At 37.3% G+C, this 21,433-nt stretch overlaps 2 protein-coding genes across 3 annotated transcripts; both read left to right on the top strand.

Annotated features, from left to right (window-relative positions):
- Nucleotides 1-2,953: 2,953 nt before the first annotated feature.
- On the top strand, nt 2,954-7,680 carry LOC103957587 (probable disease resistance protein At5g66900). Its single transcript, XM_048575721.1, has 5 exons — nt 2,954-4,536; nt 5,089-5,417; nt 5,749-6,107; nt 6,231-6,442; nt 6,705-7,680. Exons 1-5 carry the CDS (start codon nt 3,486-3,488, stop codon nt 7,535-7,537), a joined length of 2,784 nt encoding a protein of 927 aa, XP_048431678.1. The 5' UTR covers nt 2,954-3,485; the 3' UTR covers nt 7,538-7,680.
- A 1,128-nt stretch (nt 7,681-8,808) lies between these two features.
- Nucleotides 8,809-13,391, top strand: LOC103956362 (probable disease resistance protein At5g66900). 2 transcript variants are annotated; one of them, XM_048575722.1, is made up of 6 exons: nt 8,809-9,001; nt 9,375-10,029; nt 10,150-10,553; nt 10,853-11,214; nt 11,339-11,544; nt 11,692-13,391. In XM_048575722.1, exons 2-6 carry the CDS (start codon nt 9,384-9,386, stop codon nt 12,528-12,530), a joined length of 2,457 nt encoding a protein of 818 aa, XP_048431679.1. In that variant the 5' UTR covers nt 8,809-9,001; nt 9,375-9,383; the 3' UTR covers nt 12,531-13,391. The 2 variants fall into 2 exon arrangements, with proteins under 2 accessions (XP_048431679.1, XP_009366609.2); XM_009368334.3 differs by having other exon boundaries at nt 8,809-9,047.
- Nucleotides 13,392-21,433: the final 8,042 nt, after the last annotated feature.

Raw genomic sequence — 21,433 nt, 5'->3', positions numbered from 1 at the left:
GAGATAGGGGACTGGACGATGTTGTTCTATCGGAGAATTAGCTCTTTCTAGTCGCTTTGAGCAGGAAAGAAGTAACCTACTTTGTTGTTAATGGCTAATCCCAATGTCTTGGTTCAATTTTACCGCCTTGTGCTGGTTTAGAGAGTAAAGCTACCATTATAATCCAACAACCAAACCTTATATATAGTGTAGTTCGACTCGCACGATCCATTATCATCCTTCCAGCCAAAAAAAACAAAATAGAGTCAAGTCAATGGTCCCTTTTTATTGATTTTTATTTCTTCATTTGTTAATAGGATTATTGGAGTTGGTTTATAATTCAAAACCAAGAGCATCTGCGCATTTTTTTTTAAAATAAAGATCTCACATCGTTCTTCATTTTATCCATTTTCAATTCCTGAGCTCTATGTTTCCAGCATCTGAGCATTTTTTTTAACGAACAAAAATATAAAAGAAACCAAACACCCTCACCCAAAAACCGCCAATTAAAAGAAAAAAAAATAACCCTAATACGCCTATATATATGTGGGTTATTTATGTCTAGTTCACATGATCAAATATAAAGAACGAAAAGAAACTTACAGGTTCTTGGTTGCCTTCCATGATAAAATTGGAGAGGGTGCATATTTTTATTTTTTATTTTTTATTTTTGAAGGAAAGCAAGAAATAGAACTAGGAGAGAGTAAGAAGTGGGAGAGACAGTGAACACCAACAACAAAACAAAGTTTAGGGAAATTTGGGAAGAAAAAAAATAGGGGGAAAGAAGAAAAAAAAAAAATTAGATTGATCCATATTATATATTAATTAGTAGGAAAAAATAAAGGAAAACTAACGAAAATGGCTTGAAAACTTTAAGTTTTAACGATAATGACAAAATAAAGGGTAAAGTAAATAGTACCAAGATTGACTTTTTAGTGTAAAAATGTGATTTTTCGTTAAAGTGAATAGTACAGTGAAGTTTTCGTTAAAACTCTCAAAAAATAATTACGAGAACGAGGAATGCAGTATTTTCGAAAGAGAAATGGAATACAAACCTACAAAAAGTTGGTAAGAATTTAGAGTTTATGGGCTCACTTTTTTTGGGTGCTAGCTAATGCATTAGAGAAAATAAATAGTCTTGGAAACGAACTTGCGAGTGCAGAAAAGAAATGGTTTGCCAATGGAAGTAAATTTATTAGTTCATCCAAATTGCTCATTGGTTCAAAACTTTGGTTTGTCTTTATGCTGTTGTCTCCTTCCGAAACTTGCCTTCACAATTTAAAAGGATAAGAAACAATATTTTATAACAAAAGTACAATTCTGGTCGGCCAAAAACCTGCATTGCGGTTGGTGGGTTATCTCTGTCACCATATGAAAGCTTCCTAAATATGGTGATGCAGTTTCTTGGTTAATTCCAAGTCTCCCTCCACAGTCAATCGAACTTTTTTCGTTTACCTGTCTTGCTTGTTCACAACAACGTGATAGAAAATCAACTTTGTACGACTTGTTTTCTGAATTTCTTTATTTTGTGTTCCAAATTTAAGAATGTCTCATTTTTTTCATTATCATCCATCCAACCGAAAAAATAAATAGAGTCAAGTCAATGTCTCTTTTTATTGCTTTTTAATTTTTCCTCCCACTTCTATTCTTTTACTAGTGTTTTTAATAATTTAATAAAATTCGGAAATTGGGGATCGGTTTGGATTATTGTTCTATCGGGAATTAGCTCTTTGTAATTGCTCTGAGCATAAAGAAAGTGGCATGCTTGTTGATGGCTAATCCAGATGTCTCGGTTCTTTTTCAAATGTCTTTGCTGGTATAGAGAGTAAAACCACTATTGTTATTCGAAGACCATACCATATATCTAGTATAGTTCGATTAGCCTAATCCATTTTATATTATCTTTCCAACGAAAAAAATAAATTGAGTCAAGTCAATGGTCTTTTTTTACTGAATCTTAATTCTTCATTTGGCAATATAATTATTGGAGTCTTTTTACCGATTTTTAATTCTTCATTTGACAATATAATTATTCGAGTTGATCGGTAATTCAAAACTAAGAACGTGCTTACAATTTTATATTACACTGTCATGAAGCACGCCATATGTGAATTTGACTTTGGATGATTTAGAATCTGTTATTGTTAATCTTTTTTATATTTTTAATCAAATTTTCTCACATTTTCAAAGTTACATTATCTGGTTTGCTGGGAGTGGGGGAGCTTTATACCGGGGGCGGCCTAGGGACAGTTTTCAGTGTGCTGTATGACGGAAAGGGATCCTCTACGACATCTTCAACGAGGTGAAAGCAAAGACGTCCATGTTCACACCAGTCTTGGATGCTGAGCTCTATTTTGATTTCGTTTAAGTTGATCACGATGACTAGTGGTAGGTCTATGAATTATTTTCAAGGAGTTAAAGAGTAAAAGAAGTACTCAACTTTTTTTTTAGAACACAGATATTAGCGGAAATGCTCCCCCGCACAAGTTTTTTCACGAATGAATTGTTGAGGTTTAGGACAAACCTCATTTCTGACCTGCTCTACGGATTGCAAGACAACCAAAATGTATAGGCTCAAGTGCATAATATGGGCCAAAACTTTTGTGGCTCGAAGATTTTTGGGTCTAGTTAGAGCATCTCTTCAAGAGAAAATCTAAATTTTTGTTAAACTAAGTGAGCAGTATAAAAAACTATTTTAGCTACTAAACTTAATTTTTCATCTCCAACAACACTATTTTAACAAACTTTGAATATTTTATTATTAAAAATTCAAACTCAACCCGCTCATTTTGTAAAACAATATTCCCTCTTCATTTTCTCCTTGCTCAAGGGTCTACCCCACAATGTTTTTTTATTTTTTTTTTATTTTTTTTACACTTAGCAAGTGAATAGCTGCACTCTAAATTTAAAGAGCAACCATTCATTTTGTTACAATAGAGACTCTTTTACAACAACTCTTGAAGATGAATTTTTTGAGTTTTGCACTTTAAAACAGAGTGTTTAGAGTGTTGATTGTTTTACAACAAAAAATACGAAATTCCAATTTTCCTGTTAGTGTGGTGGTATAAAAAGTATAGAAAATAAATTTTGAAGGGTAGATCAATAAAATTGGTTTGTGGTTGTTGAAAGGTTCCAACTTGCGACTGATTGCGAGCGAACACAACACTTTCCGGGAAGGGATGGAAATGGGTTTGTGGCAGGCGAATTCCTTGTCCCCAAAGAAAGAAAAAGAAGAAATGCCCCCATGCATACCAACTGTTTGCGTTGCGGTCCAGAAAATGTTAAATTATTTCAATATTATTTGTAATATATTAGAATTTATCTTTGGATCATTGCATTGTAATTACGCTCTTGTCGGAAGCCATGAGTGTGATAGGTGCGATATTTTGGTTAGCCGAAGCATCTTCTTGGTCAGTCAATGCAAAATATATTAGTTTCGAAGGTTCCCAGAAAGCAGCTTTGCAATTTGCTTGGTAAGTCAATGAGGTAGGTGAAGGCAAAAGTCAATGGATTCAACTAAGAAGTTCTTAGCCTCCTATATGAAGCAGGATCGGATTGTTCCTTATATTAAGAGCATTTTTATTTGGGTTTTTTCATACTCCCATGTTCTCCTCTTGTCTTCAAATTTTGATGGAAATGATCGCAAGTTAGTTTTGGGATTTTTCGGTGTCGGGTTTTGTTTGAGGGAAGCTGGAATGGCTGAGGCGCTTTTTGCAGGGGCTGCTGTAGGAACATTGTTTACTCTGCTGTATGATGTTGTTAAGGATGTCAAGGACAAGACTACGATGTTTGAGGAGCTCCTCGGAGAACTCAATTCCACGCTAGAAGCGTTAAAGCCGCTGATCGATGACATCGCGAAGTACAAAGCGGTGTTGGATCAATCAAACAAGGAAGTAGAAAAAATTGAGAAACAAATGAAGAATGGGAAAGAGTTAGTTCTCGAGTGCTCCAAGCCTAGCCGGTGGAAACTCTTCAAAAAGTATAAATACACCAACCGACTTCTCAATTTGGACAAGTGTCTAAAAAGGTTGTTGACGATACTGAATGTGGAGGGAACAAGGAATACGTTTGAGAACTTGGCTGTTTCAAGGGAGACATTTGGTGTTGCGAGGGAGAACTTGGCTGTTTCAAGGGTGACATTTGGTGTTGCGAGGGAGAACTTGGCTGTTTCAAGGGAGACATTCGGTGTTGCGAGGACGAGCTTGGCCGTTTCAGGGGAGACATTTGTTGTTGCGAGCGAGAACTTGGCTGTTTCAGGGGAGACATTTGGTGTTTCGAGCGAGACCTTGGCTGTGACGAAGGAGATCTTGGCTGCTGTCCAGAAAAATGGTTCGGTTGGAAGCAAAGAGAATGTTGTGATACAAAATCAAGAAGGATTTCGTGATTTGGGTTCAGTTCCAGAACCTCCACGTGTTACAGTTGGATTGGATGAGCCTTTGAGGTATTTGAAGAAGATGCTTCTTAGGGTCGATGTCTCAATGTTAGTGCTGACTGCTACGGGAGGATGCGGGAAAACCACATTGGCAACGAAATTCTGTCAAGATAAGGACGTCAAAGGTATGATAGTACTTTCTAATAGCTAATTGAGAAGTGTTATAGTAGAATTAATCTGTAATTTAACATCTTTTTCTCTCGATTAGTACGACTACTATGTTATAGATGTCGGTCGTAGAGTTGAAGCCTTTTGTATGAGTTTACAGCACCTATGTATACCAAATAAATCCCAGCTTCAGATATATATAACGCCAAAGTTAATCCATAAGTGTAATATTTCAATTGCTTGAATATTGGTATATCTTGGATATTAGTCTCACTCATGCGTTATATCAGCAAAGAATAATCCCCATTGCAGATATACAGTTCATATCTGAGAGACTGAGTCGTACAGGAATATAAATGGAAAACCTCACGGGTAGGAATTTACAACACTAGCTTCATGATTGGACTACGTTCCAATACGAAAACTGCTTCACTCGTTTCATACTCTTTGCTTATCCTAGGGCTGTACTTGAGATCAAGAGTTAATTTTTTCTGTCTTAACGTTACCATCGTGTCTTGTTCTTTGTTTACACATTTATCTAACATATTTCTTGTGTTGTATTTTGATAGATAAATTCAAGGAAAATATATTCTTTGTCACTGTTTCGGAACACCCCAACTCAGATGTAGAAAAGCTATATCAACGCATAAAGTCTCAGGAAGCAGGACAAGATCGACTGTTGGTCCTGGATGATGTTTGGTCCGAGTCTGTTCTTCAGAAGTTTGTTGATTTGAAATTGCGAAATTACAAGATCTTGGTGACATCGAGATCTGAATTTCCAGGATTTGGCACTCGGTATAAACTCGAACCTTTGGAGGATAAAGATGCAATGACTCTTTTGCGTCATTCAGCAGCCCTGGGAGATAGCTTGTCTGTTCCAGAAGATCTCCTGAGAGAGGTTTGTTTCTCACTATGCAATTCACGACACAATATACTTATCAAGGCCTCACAAATTATAGGGCAACAAAGTGGGGACAAGAAATTGTTTTGATCTTTTACGATAAGTATACACATACAGAAGCGAACACCCATTTTACCATACGAACGTGCAAATGATCATTCACGAATCACATATGATTTTAATTAAGAACTAAAACTAAAATAAGAATGAAGATAAGTAGGTAGTCATTAACCATTTTCATGAAACCATTGAGATGTTAAAAGAAACTTGAACTTACAGTCTGCAACTCGGATAGTAGTTGACATCATTTGGTACAACTAACCTGCAGATACTAAAGCACTGTAAGGGAGTTCCACTTGCCATTACAGTGACCGGGAACTCACTTAGCGGACAAGCTGCAGAATCCTGGCTTTCCAGACTAGAAGACTGGTGTAGAGGTTCTATTCTTGATTATGAGACTAAGTTGCTTCTTTGCCTTCAAAGTAGCATAGATGCCTTAGGTGACAAAGAGGCTATCACCAGGGAATGTTTCATGGACCTTGTTTCATTTCCTGAAGATCAAAGAATCTCTGCTGCTGCTTTCATTGATATGTGGGCAGAGTTATATATGCTAGATGGGGACTTTCAGTCCATCAAGAACCTCCACGAGCTCGCCAGGAAAGGTCTGGCAAATCTTGTGATCACTAGGTACTCAAGATTTTATGTTTCTCCAGTATAATATTCTCATTGAAAATTTCTATATTCATGAGTAGCTCCTACCATAATATACAACTGCAAGTCTGCAACTGACTGAGTTTGGATTGTTACCAGGAAGGAGAATGTGGTGATTCTGGATAACTACTACAGCGAACACTTTGTTCGCCAGCATGATATGCTTAGAGAGCTGGGTATCTACATTGCGAAATTAGACCCAATAGAAGATAGAAAAAGACTGATTGTCGTAAGTGGACGCAATCAACCCAAGTGGTTGAGGGAGCAGAAGTCTCAACCCATCAACGCTCGCCTATTGTCTATCTCCTCTGGTTGTTCCATCTCACTCTCTTTATAAAATGCATATACGTGCATCTACCTATGACCAGCATATGTACACACACACACACACACACACACTCAGATTTGAATAGCACTATCATTTATTTTCTCCACACACATCAACACATGCACAAGTACATGTATATGTACACACGCAAATGCACGTGCACCACACAGACACACACGCTAAAATATACACTAAAGTTTCATTTAATTCTCTCCTACTCATATCTCGTAGCATATTGTTTGCAGATGGAACGTACCCAACACAATGGCAGAGTGTTCATCTACCACAAGTTGAGGTTCTAGTTTTGAATTTTAAGACGGAGAACAATGCCTTACCTGAATTTGTGCAGAAAATTGTCAAGCTGAAGGTTCTAATAGTCACAAACTATGGTTTATCATCTACTGAATTGAGTAATTTTGATCTTCTGGAATCATTATCAAATCTGAAGAGAATAAGATTAGAGAGCATTTCAATTCATTCCATAACCAAGAACTGGGTACCATTGAAGAGTCTAAAGAAGATATCTTTATTCATGTGTAATATGGGTCAAGCTTTCCACAATTGTTCCATCAAAATTTCTGATGCCTGGCCGGGTCTAGAGGAAATGAATATCGACTATTGCCATGATTTGGTGGAACTGCCTGCCGAGCTATGTGATCTTGCTCATGTGAAGGTGCTTAGTATCACCAACTGCCATAAGCTATCTTCCTTGCCTGAAGAGATCGGAAAGCTGCAGAATTTGGATGTATTGAGACTAAGGTCCTGTACAGAGTTGGTAGGGCTTCCGGTTTCAATTGAGAACCTCACTAAGTTGCGCTGCCTTGACATGTATAATTGTTTCGGCATTAGGACGTTGCCTGAAGGCATTGGTAAGATGAGAGGTTTAAGAAAGATCAACATGGCACAATGCTCAAGATTGGAGTTGCCTCTATCAGTGTGGGATCTTGACGAGCAGTTAGAGGAAGTGATTTGTGATGAAGAGAAGAAACCTTTCTGGGATTCCTTCTTAGCCAGAGACAAAATCAAGGTGACAAAAGAAAATTCCAATCTGAATTGGCTCGAGAAGCCTCAGTTATGAGACCTGTCTTTCCTCAATAAATGTTGGAGCAACATGTTTCTGATTTGTGTTGCATTGTTTTCCTCAATAAATGTTGGAGCAACATGTTTCGTTCTTGGTTCTGTCCAATTTCTATGTTTCATCATATGAGTTTTTATTTCAAACTCTCGAGTCTTCATATCTTGTGTTGTTTTTTTATGTATAAATATCATGTTATTGTTTGACACAATATAAATAATGTGTAGTATATTTTCTTTGATTATGCGAAACAAAATGTGTTTTAACTGCACCTAATATGTCAATTGTGCATTTGGTTATATCTATATGTTTTTTTTAGTTTCTTACTTTGGTAAAGATTATCTAAGTTTTGGTTCACCATATTGTCAAAATATGATCAGTAGTGCTCGACCGCGAGTGAGTTAACTGCAACATAGAAATAATGGTTAAATACTTAATCAATCATTGCTCTTTCTCATTGCTCTAAGTGAGAAAAAAGTAGCATACTTTGTTGTTGATGCCTAATCTCGATGTCTTGATTCATTTTTACCGTCTTGTGCTGGTTTAGAGAGTAAAACTACTATTATAATCTAACGACCAAACCTTATATATAGTGTAGCTCAACTCGCCTAATCTAGTTCGACTCTCTCATTTAAATTTTTGTTAAACTAGCAAGTGAACAATTTCAAAAAACTAATTCAACTATTCAGTTTACCTTTTCATCTCTAACAACACTTTGTATTTTAACAAGAATATTTTATTATTAACAATTTAAACCCAACCTACTCATTTTCTAAAACAACATTCTTTCTTTACCATTTCTTTTTGCTCAAAGGTCCACCCTTGAGTTTTATTTATTTTTTAATATTTAACAAATGAATTGTTGCACTCTAAAATCAAAGAATAGTTGTTTATTTTACCATCATAGAGATTCTAGCTTGAAGATGATTTTTTTTTAATTTGACTATTTATAATAAAATTTGGGTTGCCTTACAAAAAAAAGAAAAAAAAAAAAAAAAAAAAGCGAAATCAATTACCAAGTGTGGTGGTGGATCCTTTTCTAGAGATCTGAAAGATTTCGTGATCGTGACCGTTCATTATATATTATTCAGTCAGTTTTGTTAGATCTTATTTATATTTAATTTAAATTTTAAATAATTTCTGATGATACGATATACAATGAATGATCATAAGATTTTCGATCCTTTTCCGCCTAAAAGTGTGGAGATGAATTTTTTGAGTGTGACTATATTTTCCGAGTTAAAAAAACTTTTTTGGGTAAAAATTTCCTTTCGAAGCATATATGTACTGAAGGGCAGAGAAGGGCCATGAAGAATGATGAACTAAACTGCCTCTTTCCCTGAACTCTTTTTTCCCTTCCCTTCCTGCACCGCTTTCTTGTAGAATTTGCGATTCTCAGTCGGCCTGAGCCGACTGGGTGTACTATACAACGCGCTCCAACTCCGAAATTTCTATCGAGCTTCAATAGTAAGTATTTCTATGCTAAAACCCAGATAGCTTGAGCACCAACAAGGTAAGAGAAAGTCCAACTTTGTATTGCTTGTTTTCTGAATCGCTTTATTTTGGGTTCCAAGTTTAAGAGTGTCTCGTTTTTCCACAGTTTCTAATCTGTTATTGTTTTGGGAAAGTGGCTAAAATGGTCCGAAATCAAATCTCAAATTCTCAATCTCTGAATTTATCAAAATCCAATATCGAACACATACTGAAAAACTGATCATTTCAACGATTGGGTGAAAATTGATCATTTCGGCCAATTTCCCTGTTATTTTCTGTCGTCGTACATTTTAGATTGAAACTTTTGTAAGTTCTTCTGATTTTGGTGTTGGTTTTTGTTGTTAAGAATCAAGAAATGGGTGGAGCGGATGACCTTTTCGGAGGGGCTGGTCTCGGACTAGCATTCAGTATGCTGTATGATGCCCTCAAGGAGCTGATCACCAAGAATGTAATGTTTACGCCCCTCCTCAAACGCATCGAATCCAAGTTAGACCTTTTGGCACCATTGTTGAAAGATATAGAAGAATCCAACAAGAAATTGGATCTTCCGGTCGAGGAACTGAAAAAGTTAAAAGTACATTTGGAGGAGGGCATACAGCTCCTTCCAAAGTGCGAAAAGACTCAATGGTGGAGCGTAGCCAAAAGGTACAAATACGCCAACAGGCTGATTGAATGGAATGAATCTCTTCAACAACATTTGGAAATACTAAACGTTCAGGGAATAAGGGATGTGAAGGACATTGCAGTTACGGTGAAGATTATAGAGGAGGCGGTTGGAAGAATTGAATTGAATCAGGTGATCCCAAAGCAACTCGATTGTGAAGCCTTCTGCGCAGTACCTGAACTTCCGCCGCTTGTGGTTGGATTGGATTTTCCTCTAAAGGAATTGAAGAGGAAGCTTCTAAAGGACGAAAATGTGTCAATGGTTGTGCTGACTGCTCCCGGAGGATGTGGAAAAACAACTTTGGCTACAAAGTTCTGTCAAGACAAGGATGTCAAAGGTATCATATATTATAACTTAGCACTCTGAATTGTATATGTTTTTTTTTCTTTGTACAACCACGGCAGATTTAAATGACGCCTCAAGGACAGATTTATTATGTTTTTTTTTTTTTATATAGATACATTCAAGGATAATATCTTCTTTGTCACGGTTTCAAAAAAGCATAAATTGGAAAATATTGTTCAAGATCTATATCAACGCAAGGGTATCCAGGTACCTCCTTTCCAAAACGAAGTTAGTACAGTGACATTGCTGCAACGTTTTCTGAAGCAAGAAGGGCAGAATCCTATACTGATTGTCCTGGATGATGTTTGGTCTGGATCAGAATCCCTTCTGGAGAAGTTTGATCAATTCAAAACGGAAAATTACAAGTTTTTGGTGACATCTAGGTCTGAATTTCGGGGATATGGTTTCCCTTGTTCTTTGCAACCATTGAGTCATGACAATGCGATGAAACTTTTTGATCATTCAGCATCCCTTGGAGATAAGAGCTCTCATATTCCAAAAGATCTTCCAGAAAAGGTACTTTTTAGTTGCAATGCACAGAATGTATAGTCAAAAGTTAGTTGACTTGGTTTTGGAAAATTATCAAGAAATTATGTTCACTTTACGCAAAGCATCCACAATCGAGTGGACGAACACATCCATTTACCATATAAACCTGTGAGTAGTCATGCATTTAAGCATATTTGTGGACTAAAACTAAAATTAGAATAACGAAATCTAGATAGTTTATTTATCCATTTTCTCATCTTAGTAACTTGAACTTTGGCTCTGCAACTTAAAAGGTAGTTGGCTTTGTTTGGGAAATTATCCTGCAGATAGTTGAGCGTTGCAAGGGCTTTCCACTTGCTATTACAGTGGCGGGGAGATCGCTTTGCGGGCAGCCTATAGAGATATGGCAAAAAAGGGAACTTGACTGGTCTAAAGGTTTTACTTTTCTTGATTCAGAGACTGAATTGCTTTTCATCCTTGAACAAAGCTTGGATGCCTTGGATAAAGAAATGGTTGCCATCAAGGAATGTTTCTTAGACTTAGGTGCATTTCCGGAAGACCAAAGAATCCCTGCTGCGGCCCTCATTGATATCTGGGCAGAGTTATATGATTTAGATACAGATATAGAGTGCATTGCAAACCTCCACAAGCTCACCGAACGAAGTCTGGCTAATCTTGTTGTTACAAGGTGTGCATGCTTTATTTTCGCTCTATTTCCCCTTTATATTCACGACTGGTTGATGCTAATTTCTTGTTGCAATCTGTTGGTTGAAGAAATCTCTTCTAAGAAACTTAGTTTTAATCGTCACCAGGAAGGACAAGATTGAGGGGGACGGGTATTATAGTGAGCACTTTGTTACCCAGCATGATGTTCTTAGGGAACTGGCTATCTACAACACAAAAAAAGGACCAGTAGAACGTAGAAAAAGACTGATTATTGACATATGCGGAGACAAACTTCCAAAATGGTGGAGAGAACAGAAGCAGATGAAGGCCCGCTTATTATCCATAACAACTGGTTGTTCTATCTCTCCCTTTCGCTTTAGCAATTACGTAGACATGCACAAATAAATATTCATTCCGCATGCACATGTGTGCACATTAAGTCTTCATAATACTTTCATTTTAGTTTCTCCTCCCCACACTCACAGTTGTTACTTTGCAGATGAAGGGTTTTCAACAAAATGGCCCAACTTGCAAATGCTAGAAGCTGAGGTTTTAGTATTGAATTTTCAGACAGAGAACTATGCTTTACCAGATTCCATGGTGAACATGGGTGAATTGAAGGCTGTGATAGTCACAAATTATGGTTTCTTACCTGCTGAATTGAGTAACTTCCAACTTTTGAGTTCATTACCAAATCTTAAGAGAATCAGATTAGAACGCATCTCAATTCCTTCCATAACTAAGAATCCCATACAATTGGCTAGTCTGAAGAAGATATCCTTGTTCATGTGTAACATTGATCAAGCTTTCAACAACTGTTCCATCTCAATCTCATCAGCATTCCCAAATCTAGAGGAAATGAACATCGACTATTGCAGTGATTTAATTGAATTGCCTGCCGAGGTTTGTGATCTTAGTAAACTAAAGAAGCTCAATGTCACTAACTGTCATAAGCTATCTGCCTTGCCTGAAGGGATTGGAAAGTTGAAAAATTTAGAAATGTTGAGGCTAAGATCCTGCACAGAACTGTTGGAGCTTCCAACCTTGATGAAGAACCTTGGAAAGGTACACTTTCTTGACATATCTGATTGCTTCAGCATCAAGGTGTTGCCCGAAGATATTGGTGAAATGAGTGGTTTAAGAAAGATCAACATGAGACAATGTTCAAGGTTCCAGGAGCTGCCTCCATCAGTCAAGGGTCTTGAGCAGTTAAAGGAAGTGGTCTGTGATGAAGAGGCAAAATATTTATGGGAATCATTCTCGTCGTATCTGAAAAACGTAAGTATAATTGTGGCCAAAGAGAATATCAACCTAAATTGGCTCCACAAGACTCAGTGAACGTTGCTCTTCACCCTCTGTGTGATTTATGTTTTTGGTGGGACCTTTTACACAGTTTCTCGACTTTTTTTGTTACCTTAGCTATGGCCAGGGTCGGTGGCAGTCCCCTCCCCTTCTCCTTTTCTTTTATGTTTCCTTCTCTTTCCTTGCTTTCAGCTTGTTTTTTCTTTTGTTTTTTAGGCTTGCTACCCCCTTACTTCGTCCCATCTCTGTTGCCCTTTGATTGTCCTCACTCCTCAGCCCTCCTTTCCATCTCTTCCGTCCTTCCCCCTTCCTGTTTCTCCTCTTTCCCTTTCATCCCTTTTCCCGTTTCCTTCCATTTTCCCTTTACTTTGCTACTCTGTCATCCATCCCCTTTCCTATTTCTCCTCAGTGCCACCATTTAGATTTGCAACCACTAATTTTACCCGCAAACTTCCGCAATTCTCTTGGAAGGTGAGTATAGCTCCTGCTCGGGTGTTCCCGCCACCTCCGTCTGTGTGCCCTCGTTGGCATTGTTGCTTGTGGGTTCCTTCTTCTGGCAGGCTTCCTTTGTTCCTTCGATTGGTGGCTGCAACTTTGGGGTGCTCTTTGGAGTAACGCGTCTTCTGTTCCTTCACTTCTGGGTCGGCTTTTCTTGGCTGGATTTCAGGCGGTTGTTGGGGTCTCCGTTTGAGGCGTTCAGGCTGCAGGTTTCTTTGGTGTGTTTTTCGGTTTTTCTGAATTGGGCTCACTCAATACTTTGTGTTGGGCTAAGGGTTACCATGGAGGTCCATTTTTTGTTTGTGTTTCGTATGTGGGCCTCTTCTTCTGTAATGTATTGTGTTGGTAATAGAGTAACCTTTTACCAATAAATAAATAAATTTATGTGGGATTCAACAACACAATCTGATTCATGCTTTCCCAAATAGATTTTAAAAGAAAAATGAACCCAAAAAAAATGTTGAAGAGTCTCCATAAGATAAAAAATTTCATGTCACGGGGTTAAGCGTTAATCTTTGTAAGTAAGTTTCTTTGATATCTATACTCACGTCTACCGGTCAAGTTCAGTACTATTCATATATACTCTAGGTTATATATTGCGACGAATCTGTCTCAAACTATGTTTTCCAACAAAAACAGCTCCATTAGTCTTGTTCAATGTTAATAGTTGAAATAAAGAAAGAAAGGGTCTTATTTTCTCTTTTGGTTTCAAGAACAGGCCATATTTTCTAAGAAAAGCGAATGAAAAAAACTTCAAATTTTTAAATTTTAATCAAAAAATATCCTATAATTTTAATTAATAATAAGGATAAGGAAAAAAAAAAAAAAAAGGCCCGTGCAATTTCACAACGTTTTTTTCCCAACTTTTGTTTGGTTTGGTGTGCTGGTGCTTTTTCCCAGCTTTTGTATTTGCTTCTATGGAGTTTTTTCTCCTCTTAAAATATATGCCGCAACTTAAAAAAAAAAAAAAAAATTATGTGGAGTGATTGATGGCAGGAAAAAGGGGATTCATAAATAAAAAAACAAAAAAAAAAAAAAAACCTGGCAGGAAAAGTGGCTTTTTTGGAATTAAAAAAAAAGAAAAAAAAAAGCATTCTTAGAGAGAACCAGTGGAGTTCATTAACATAACATAAGGATAAGACAGAGAAAAAACCAAAAAAATACCTAACAAAAGTGCGTGCAAGCCATTGTATCTCTATCAAATACGTGATCCTCCACTTACAGATAAGAACAATATGAGGAAGCAGAGAATTTTTTCAAACTGTCAACCAGGAGTCTTTTTCCAATCAAAGGTCCATCTCTCTTCAAATCTCCTAGAAATTCAACTCCATTTCAATCTCCAATTTTCGAACATCTAAACGGACCTCAAAGTCTTACTGATTCAAGCACATGAAGTTGAAGATCAACAAGGCCTGCGATTTCAGCTCCATCTCGGTCCTTCCTCCTCACTCAAGGATCGACTATTAATTTTCTGGAATTTCAATTGCAAAGTGTTGTTTTGTTCCCGAGGAACTCAGGAAAATGATTTGCAGAAATGTCGAAGTTTTTCATCTTTAATTTTCACTGTTTAATGAAGTTTTCACTTAATTGAGCTTCTTAGATTCGATTTTTCGCCTACTTCTTGTATTTGGATGACACATTCTCTATGTTTGATGACACATTCTCTATGTTTGATATCAGTTCTAAATGCTTTCCATGCACGAGAGTTGTGTTTGGCTCACGAAAATGTAGGAAAATTGAGTTTTGAATTTGAAGCTTCTTATCATCTAGGATTCTCAATTATTTGAGTAAAATACAAGCTCGATTTTTTTTTTTCTTATGAATTCCAGGTTCGATTTATAATTCATAGTATCATTTGTTTGATTTGTATGGGAATATGCTAAAAATAGACTTTGAGCTGTGAACCATATGAATTTTTAATCACCTCCGGTTCTAATTGGTTCTTTGTTTGATTAGAAAATATAAAAAATTAAAAGAGTTCAATATAAAAAAGAGACACTATTTATGAAACTGAACTAAGAAAGATACACTATTTATGAAATTGTACCAAGAAAGAGACACTATTTATGAAACTATACCAATTACTATACACTATTTATGAAACTGGACCAAGAACTAGACACTATTTATGAAACATGACCAAGAACTAGGCACTATATATGAAAGATGGACCAAGAACTAGACACTATTTATGAAGCTGGATCAAGAATGAGACACTATTTATGAAACTGTACTAATTACTATACACTATTTTGAAATAAAACCCAATATGTAGGCACTATTTATGAAAATGAACCAAGAATTAGGCACTATTTATGAATATGGACCAATAAATAGTGTAGTATTGTTCAATTTCATAAATAGTATAGTACCGTTTAGTTTCATAAATAGTGTACTATTGTTAAGTTTTATAAACAGTATAATACTGTTTGGTTTCATAAAAGGTTTTTTTTTCTTTTTTATATTAAATTGTGTCATTTTCCTTAAAATTTAAGTTCTTTTGTCTTCTTTATTAAAATTTAAGGTTTTTTTTTCATCAAATAAAATTATAGCAAGGTTTTTTTGGTTAAAATAAAAGGAAAACTAATGAAAAGGGCTTGAAAACTAATGAAAAGGGCTTGAAAACTTTGAGTTTTAACGAAAATGACAAAATAAAGGGTAAAGTGAATAGTACCAGAATTGACTTTTTAGTGTAAAAATGTGGTTTTTCGTTAAGGTGAACAGTACCGCTGGTTTTTTTTTTATTAAAACACCCTAAAATAAACCTAGCTCAACCTTCTTTCATGAAAACTCCCAACTTTCTACCTATGACCATCACACATATATACACGTACATACAAATTCGTGGGTGCTTACACACACACACACAGAGATTGAATCAGGGCCGGCCCAGGTCTAGTGCAGGCTGGGCGACTGTCTGGGGCCCAAAAAAATCAGGGGCACTTGTGAACACGAAAGTTCCTTGAAACAAGAAACAAGAATAACGTGTACAAAATAATATTTTGTGTTTAATGATTTTGGGGTTACGATCTCTCTCAAATTTGGTCCTCTGATTCTATCTTCGTAGGATGTAGATTTGTTGATCCAAGGGCCGTCGAGGCTTGATCTTGGATGAACAGTTGTAAGTTTCTTCAAGGGCCTTAGTGGCTTTGATCTTGAAGGTTGATGGAAGTTTCTTCAAGGGCCTTCAGGGCTTGATCTTGAATGTTGATGGATGAGCGGATCTTCAAGGGCTTTTGGGCTTGATCTTGAAGAACGGTTGGTTTTCTTCAAGGGCCGTCGAGGCTTGATCTTGAATGAACAGTTGGTTTTCTTCAAGGGCTTTTGGGCTTGATCTTGAAGAATAGATGTGTGGATTTGTTTGTTGATCCAAGGGGCCGTCGGGGCTTGATCTAAGGATGAACAGTTGATGAATGGATCTTCAAGGGGCGTTGGGCTTGATCTTGAAGAATGGGTGTATGGGTTTGTTGAAGTCGTTGATCCAAAGGGCCGTTGGGGGCTTATGCTTAGGATGAACGGATGAACACTTTCTTCAAGGGCCGTCAGGGCTTGATCTTGAAAGATGGTTGATGGATGAGCGGATCTTCAAGGGCTTTTGGGCTTAATCTTGAAGAACGATTGGATGTGTGGATTTGTTGAGGTTGTTGATCCAAAGGGCCGTTGGGGCTTGATCTTAGGATGAACGGATGATGAATGATGAACGCTTTCTTCAAGGGCCGTTGGGGCTTGATCTTGAATAATGGTTGTGTGGATTTCTTCAAGGGCTTTTGGGCTTGATCTAAGGATGAACAGTTGATGAACGGATGAACACTTTCTTCAAGGGCCGTCGGGGCTTGATCTTGAATAATGGTTGTGTGGATTTCTTCAAGGGCTTTTGGGCTTGATCTTGAAGGTTGATGGATGAGTGGATCTTCAAGGGCTTTTGGGCTTAATCTTGAAGAACGATTGGATGTGTGGATTTGTTGAGGTTGTTGATCCAAAGGGCCGTTGGGGCTTGAGCTTAGGATGAACGGATGAACACTTTCTTCAAGGGCCGTCGGGGCTTGATCTTGAGTTGGTGGAAGTTCTTCAAGGGCCGTTGGGGCTTGATCTTGAAGGAGGATTTGACGAAGAACGAAGAGTGCTTTCTTGATCCTTCGGGATTTTCTTGAGAGCTTTAGAACTCTAAGGCTTCAAGGTTTTGGTGTGTGGAGAAATGTATTTGTGAATTGGTTGATGCTTGATACCTTGATGGAGAAGCCTATTTATAGGCTTTGAGAATGAATCACCACCACAAAATATTTTTTTCCTTTCCAAGCACCATTGCCTAATTTTCCCACTTAATGCAATATTGAAATTGAAGTGGTGTAACTTATGGCCTAATTTCCCACTTAATACCATTTTAAACTTGAAGTGGTGTAACTTATGGCCTAATTTCCCACTTAACACCATTTTAAACTTGAAGTGGTGTAACTTATGGCCTAATTTCCCACTTAATACCATTTTAAACTTGAAATGTGTATGCTTTGTCATTGCCCAAATGAGAAAAACTTGCTTTGATCCGTAATGGATTGAAGTGTGCTTGCCTTGTCATTGCCCAACATGAGAAGAAAAACTTGTTTTGATCCTCAATGGATTGAAATGTACTTGCCTTGTCATTGCCCAAAATGAGAAGAAAAACTTGTTTAATCCTTCAAGGGTATTTCTTCCTATTTTGTTGAGTCACACGCCATGTGTACAATTTGTACGACACGTGGCGTATGCCATGTATGCCTTGACACGTCAAAACTTTAATGCATTGGTGAACATTTGTTTTTTTTTTTTACTGAAATTTCGATGTCTACAGCACTAAAATTATTTCGGGTGTTATATTCATATAATTTCATAAGAGTATAAATTTATAAGATTTGGTTAAATGACCTAGAAGTTTAACTAGAACTACTAGTTTATGTTGTTTAAAAGTAACAAGGAGGTCCTAGGTTCAAATTGTTATATGTTTATTTGCTTTCTAATTTTTAAGAATTTCTTTTTATAAGGGTATAAATTGATTAAATTTGGTGAAATGATTAAGAAGTTTAACTAGAAGTAGGATGTTTAAAATTAACAAGGAGGTCAAGCGTATAAAACGTTGTGTGTTTTTTCATTTTCCATTTTTATGAATTTCTTTTCATAAGAGTATAAATTTTTAAAATTCTGGAACTTCTTTTTGTATGAGTATAAATTTTTAAAATTTTGGTTAAATGATCAAGAAGTTTGATCAAAAGCAATGGTTTCTATTCTTTAAAATTAACGAAAGGTCTTAAGTTTGAAATGTTATATGCTTTTTTTTTTTTTTTTTTTTTTTAATTCTTTCCAATTTTTACAACATTCTGTTTGGTTGTTAATTTCTTTTTAATTGCTAGCTAGTAGCTGTGTGGGTTGCAATTTTTAGACATTCATTCCAATTCAAGTCTAACCTTCAACAAAGAGTAATGCGTAGACCAAATTTGTGACAAGCCGTCTCTAGTTCTACAATTTTATAAATTTTTAAAATGTGAAATTACAAAAATGCCCTAGAGGTGAGGGTATTGACTTTCGTTGAACAACATATAGTGAGACATACGAAATATTCTTTTAGCATATTCTTGAAGTACTCAACGATACGAACGTGTAGGCGCAAGCGGAATCGAAATCAGAGCTACGGTTAAAATTTTACGAAGCTACGAATACGAAAGTATTTTTGAAGAAATCACTATTTTAATTATATTATAATATTTTAAACTACTAAATTGTTATGCCACATGTGTGTGGCTGAGATGGGAAAAGAAAGGAATCAGGGATGAGGAGAAACAGAGGATAAGGGATTGGGCAGAGCTGCCCAATCGGAGGAGAAAAGGAGATGAGGAACGAATCAAGAGAAAAGGGAGGAAAGCCTGACCAATCAGGAAGGAGAACAAGAGGGAAATGAGGGAGAGGAGGAAACAGCCAACCCCTTGACCCGTCTTCGACCCGAGTGATCCGGTTCTTGTAGCCATTTTCGATGTTTCTCTAGTGATTTAGGACTTTCCAACATCTGCAAACATCTTCACGCTTCTTGTCCTTCATTTTCCACCCATAACATGGCGGGATTTGGGTCGTTTCGAGATGAGCAGTGGTAACGGCACCGAGGGTTCCGTGGCTGTGATCCGCCATTTATGAAGCAAATTCCGTCAATCTCCATGCCATTAGACTCCACTTGAGCCCTGAAACAAAGCCCAATTAGTTGTAGGGGTGGCGAAGCACCGAGGAGGTTGAATCAAGAAACACCCATTCTAGAGTTCCGGCGGGTTCGTGGCAATTTGAAGCTTTTCCCGGCTAAATTGGACTTGGCCACATGTATAAAACTTGCTCTGCTCATTGAGATCTTCATTCCTGTAAAATTTAAGAATTTTTGGAATTAGTTGAATTTTTCGATGAATCGGGGTGGTTGACCGCCACATGCGGAGGTGCGTGGCCGGTGGGCCGACGCTACCTTTTTGGGTTAAAGTTGATGTTTTGATGTCAATTTGATAACCGTTTGTTATAGGTTGATAGTTTGAACCTAGTATGGAATACCACGTCACTTGACCATTTTATGAATCGACAATTCGATCGTTGAATCGTCACCAAACTTTAATACGTATTAGACTTGAGGATATTAGAAACTTACGGATCGGGAATCCAACATACGGATCTTCTCGAATTGGATTTGTAAGTTTGTAAAATAAAACGTTGACCGCCACTTAATTTTAGCGATTAGCAGAGATTCGACCGTTGGATTATTTTGAAATTTTAGAATATTGTTCTTAGGAAGTTACGGATCGAAAATTCGAAGTGCGGATCTTCTGGATCGAGTTACATAGGGTTGTGGACCCTATCGTTAATCTATGACCGACAGTTAACTTTTGGCCAATGGGTTTCAAATCATTATAGAACGTCCTTAGGGATGTGTTTTATGTAAGTTACGTGTTCTATCGACAAGAATTATGAGACATGATTTAATATCTGATCTAGGCGCCGATCGTTCGTGATGCATCAATATTCGTGCTAGAGAGTTGTAGCATGGATTTTAGGTGAATGGGTCTTTTCCTTTTTATAGTGTGTGTGTGTGTGTGTGATAGTTTCCATTTATGCATTTGAAAAAGAATTTCTTATGTACGCCGGGATTAGACTAAAGTGTATAAGAATTAGCAAAATGACGGAACTTATGAAATATGCTACATCATACGGGATACACAGGTATACTTATGATCTTTGATGCCATGATTATACCAATAGGCAACTCTAACACTATCGTACAGGTTGCAATAGGCAACTCTGACACTATCGTACAAGTTGCAAAAAGCAACTCCAACACTGTCATACAGGTTGCAATAGGCAGCTCTAACATTGTCGTACAAGTTGCTCGACAGCCTACAAGGCCTTAACTCCTCCTGCTACCTCCTTATTCTGGCCGAAAAAACATCTGGTTCCCGGCCGATGCATGCGTGCACAGGCTTCCTCAGGATTAGCCATATTGGATGAATGCCCAGGAGTGTGAAGGGGGACATGGCGAGTAGTTTCCGCGGCAGCTGCAGTCAAGATAGGGGTAGAAGTTGAAACTGTTGTACAAGTTGCAATGGGCAACTCCGACACTGTTGTACAGGTTGTAATAGGCAACTCCGACACTGTCGTACAGGTTGCAATAAGTGACTTCGACTGGTGTGCTAGCATAGGTTGTTGAGCACCTGATTTTACTTATATTACTATTGAGATTTTGTGATTTTGGGATGTCATGCCTTATTTACGTTTTGCAGGCTACGGTAAGTATTTTCATACTATGCGTAGTATGTATATTTTGGAAACTATACATGTTTTACGGCAAGGGGTTATATCATTTTCAAAGGTTTTTATTAAAACTTGATTTTTAGGCCCACTCACCTTTGTTTTTCGCCCCTCCAGGTTTTAGTAGCTGAGCTTTCATATCGACGAGGATTCTTGGCAAATCTTGGTGTAGACGATTACCTTCAATGATATAATTCTCACCCAATCTTACTGTACTGTACTTATGCTCTGACATCACATGTGAAATGGGTTCATTCCCACTCATAGCGTACTCTTATATTTAGGCACTTTTAGGTTTAAATTTATTCACATTTTCCACATCACTACACTTTATGGCTTCGTCACCTTCCAGGTGTCGACAAGCACAGTTCGATTCGGAGTCCTAGTGGACATTCCGGATCAGGGTATGTCAGTTTGGTACCAGAGCATAGGTTTGGGCAGTATTGTGTTCATCACACGCATGATGTAAGCATTTTCGATTCTTAAGCCTAATTTTTGAATCTTGCCACCTCGTTGAGTACGAAAAGTGTGTTAACTTTTTTCTCTAAGTTTTGAGTGACTTAGACGACTTATCAACATTCTAGAACATCATTTTGGCGGACGCCTCTAGATTTAAGCAACGAACCTCCCTACCAAGGAAA

The sequence above is a fragment of a genome, unplaced genomic scaffold, assembly GCF_019419815.1.
Source record: "Pyrus x bretschneideri cultivar Hongxiangsu unplaced genomic scaffold, Pyrus_bretschneideri_v1 Contig8, whole genome shotgun sequence".
In the NCBI taxonomy this organism is placed as follows: Eukaryota; Viridiplantae; Streptophyta; class Magnoliopsida; order Rosales; family Rosaceae; genus Pyrus; species Pyrus x bretschneideri.
The sequence above is the reverse complement of the archived record's forward strand: the minus strand, read 5'-3'. Positions and strand labels throughout refer to the sequence as shown.

Bases quoted from the DNA above. Each gene is read 5' to 3' on its own strand.
- LOC103957587 (XM_048575721.1), top strand. From the start codon at position 3,486: ATGGATTCAACTAAGAAGTTCTTAGCCTCCTATATGAAGCAGGATCGG. The intron at 4,537-5,088 runs GTATGATAGTAC...GTATTTTGATAG, and splicing joins TCAAGATAAGGACGTCAAAG to ATAAATTCAAGGAAAATATA. The intron at 6,443-6,704 runs GTTGTTCCATCT...TATTGTTTGCAG, and splicing joins CCTATTGTCTATCTCCTCTG to ATGGAACGTACCCAACACAA.
- LOC103956362 (XM_048575722.1), top strand. From the start codon at position 9,384: ATGGGTGGAGCGGATGACCTTTTCGGAGGGGCTGGTCTCGGACTAGCA. The intron at 11,215-11,338 runs GTGTGCATGCTT...AATCGTCACCAG, and splicing joins GCTAATCTTGTTGTTACAAG to GAAGGACAAGATTGAGGGGG. The intron at 11,545-11,691 runs GTTGTTCTATCT...GTTACTTTGCAG, and splicing joins CTTATTATCCATAACAACTG to ATGAAGGGTTTTCAACAAAA.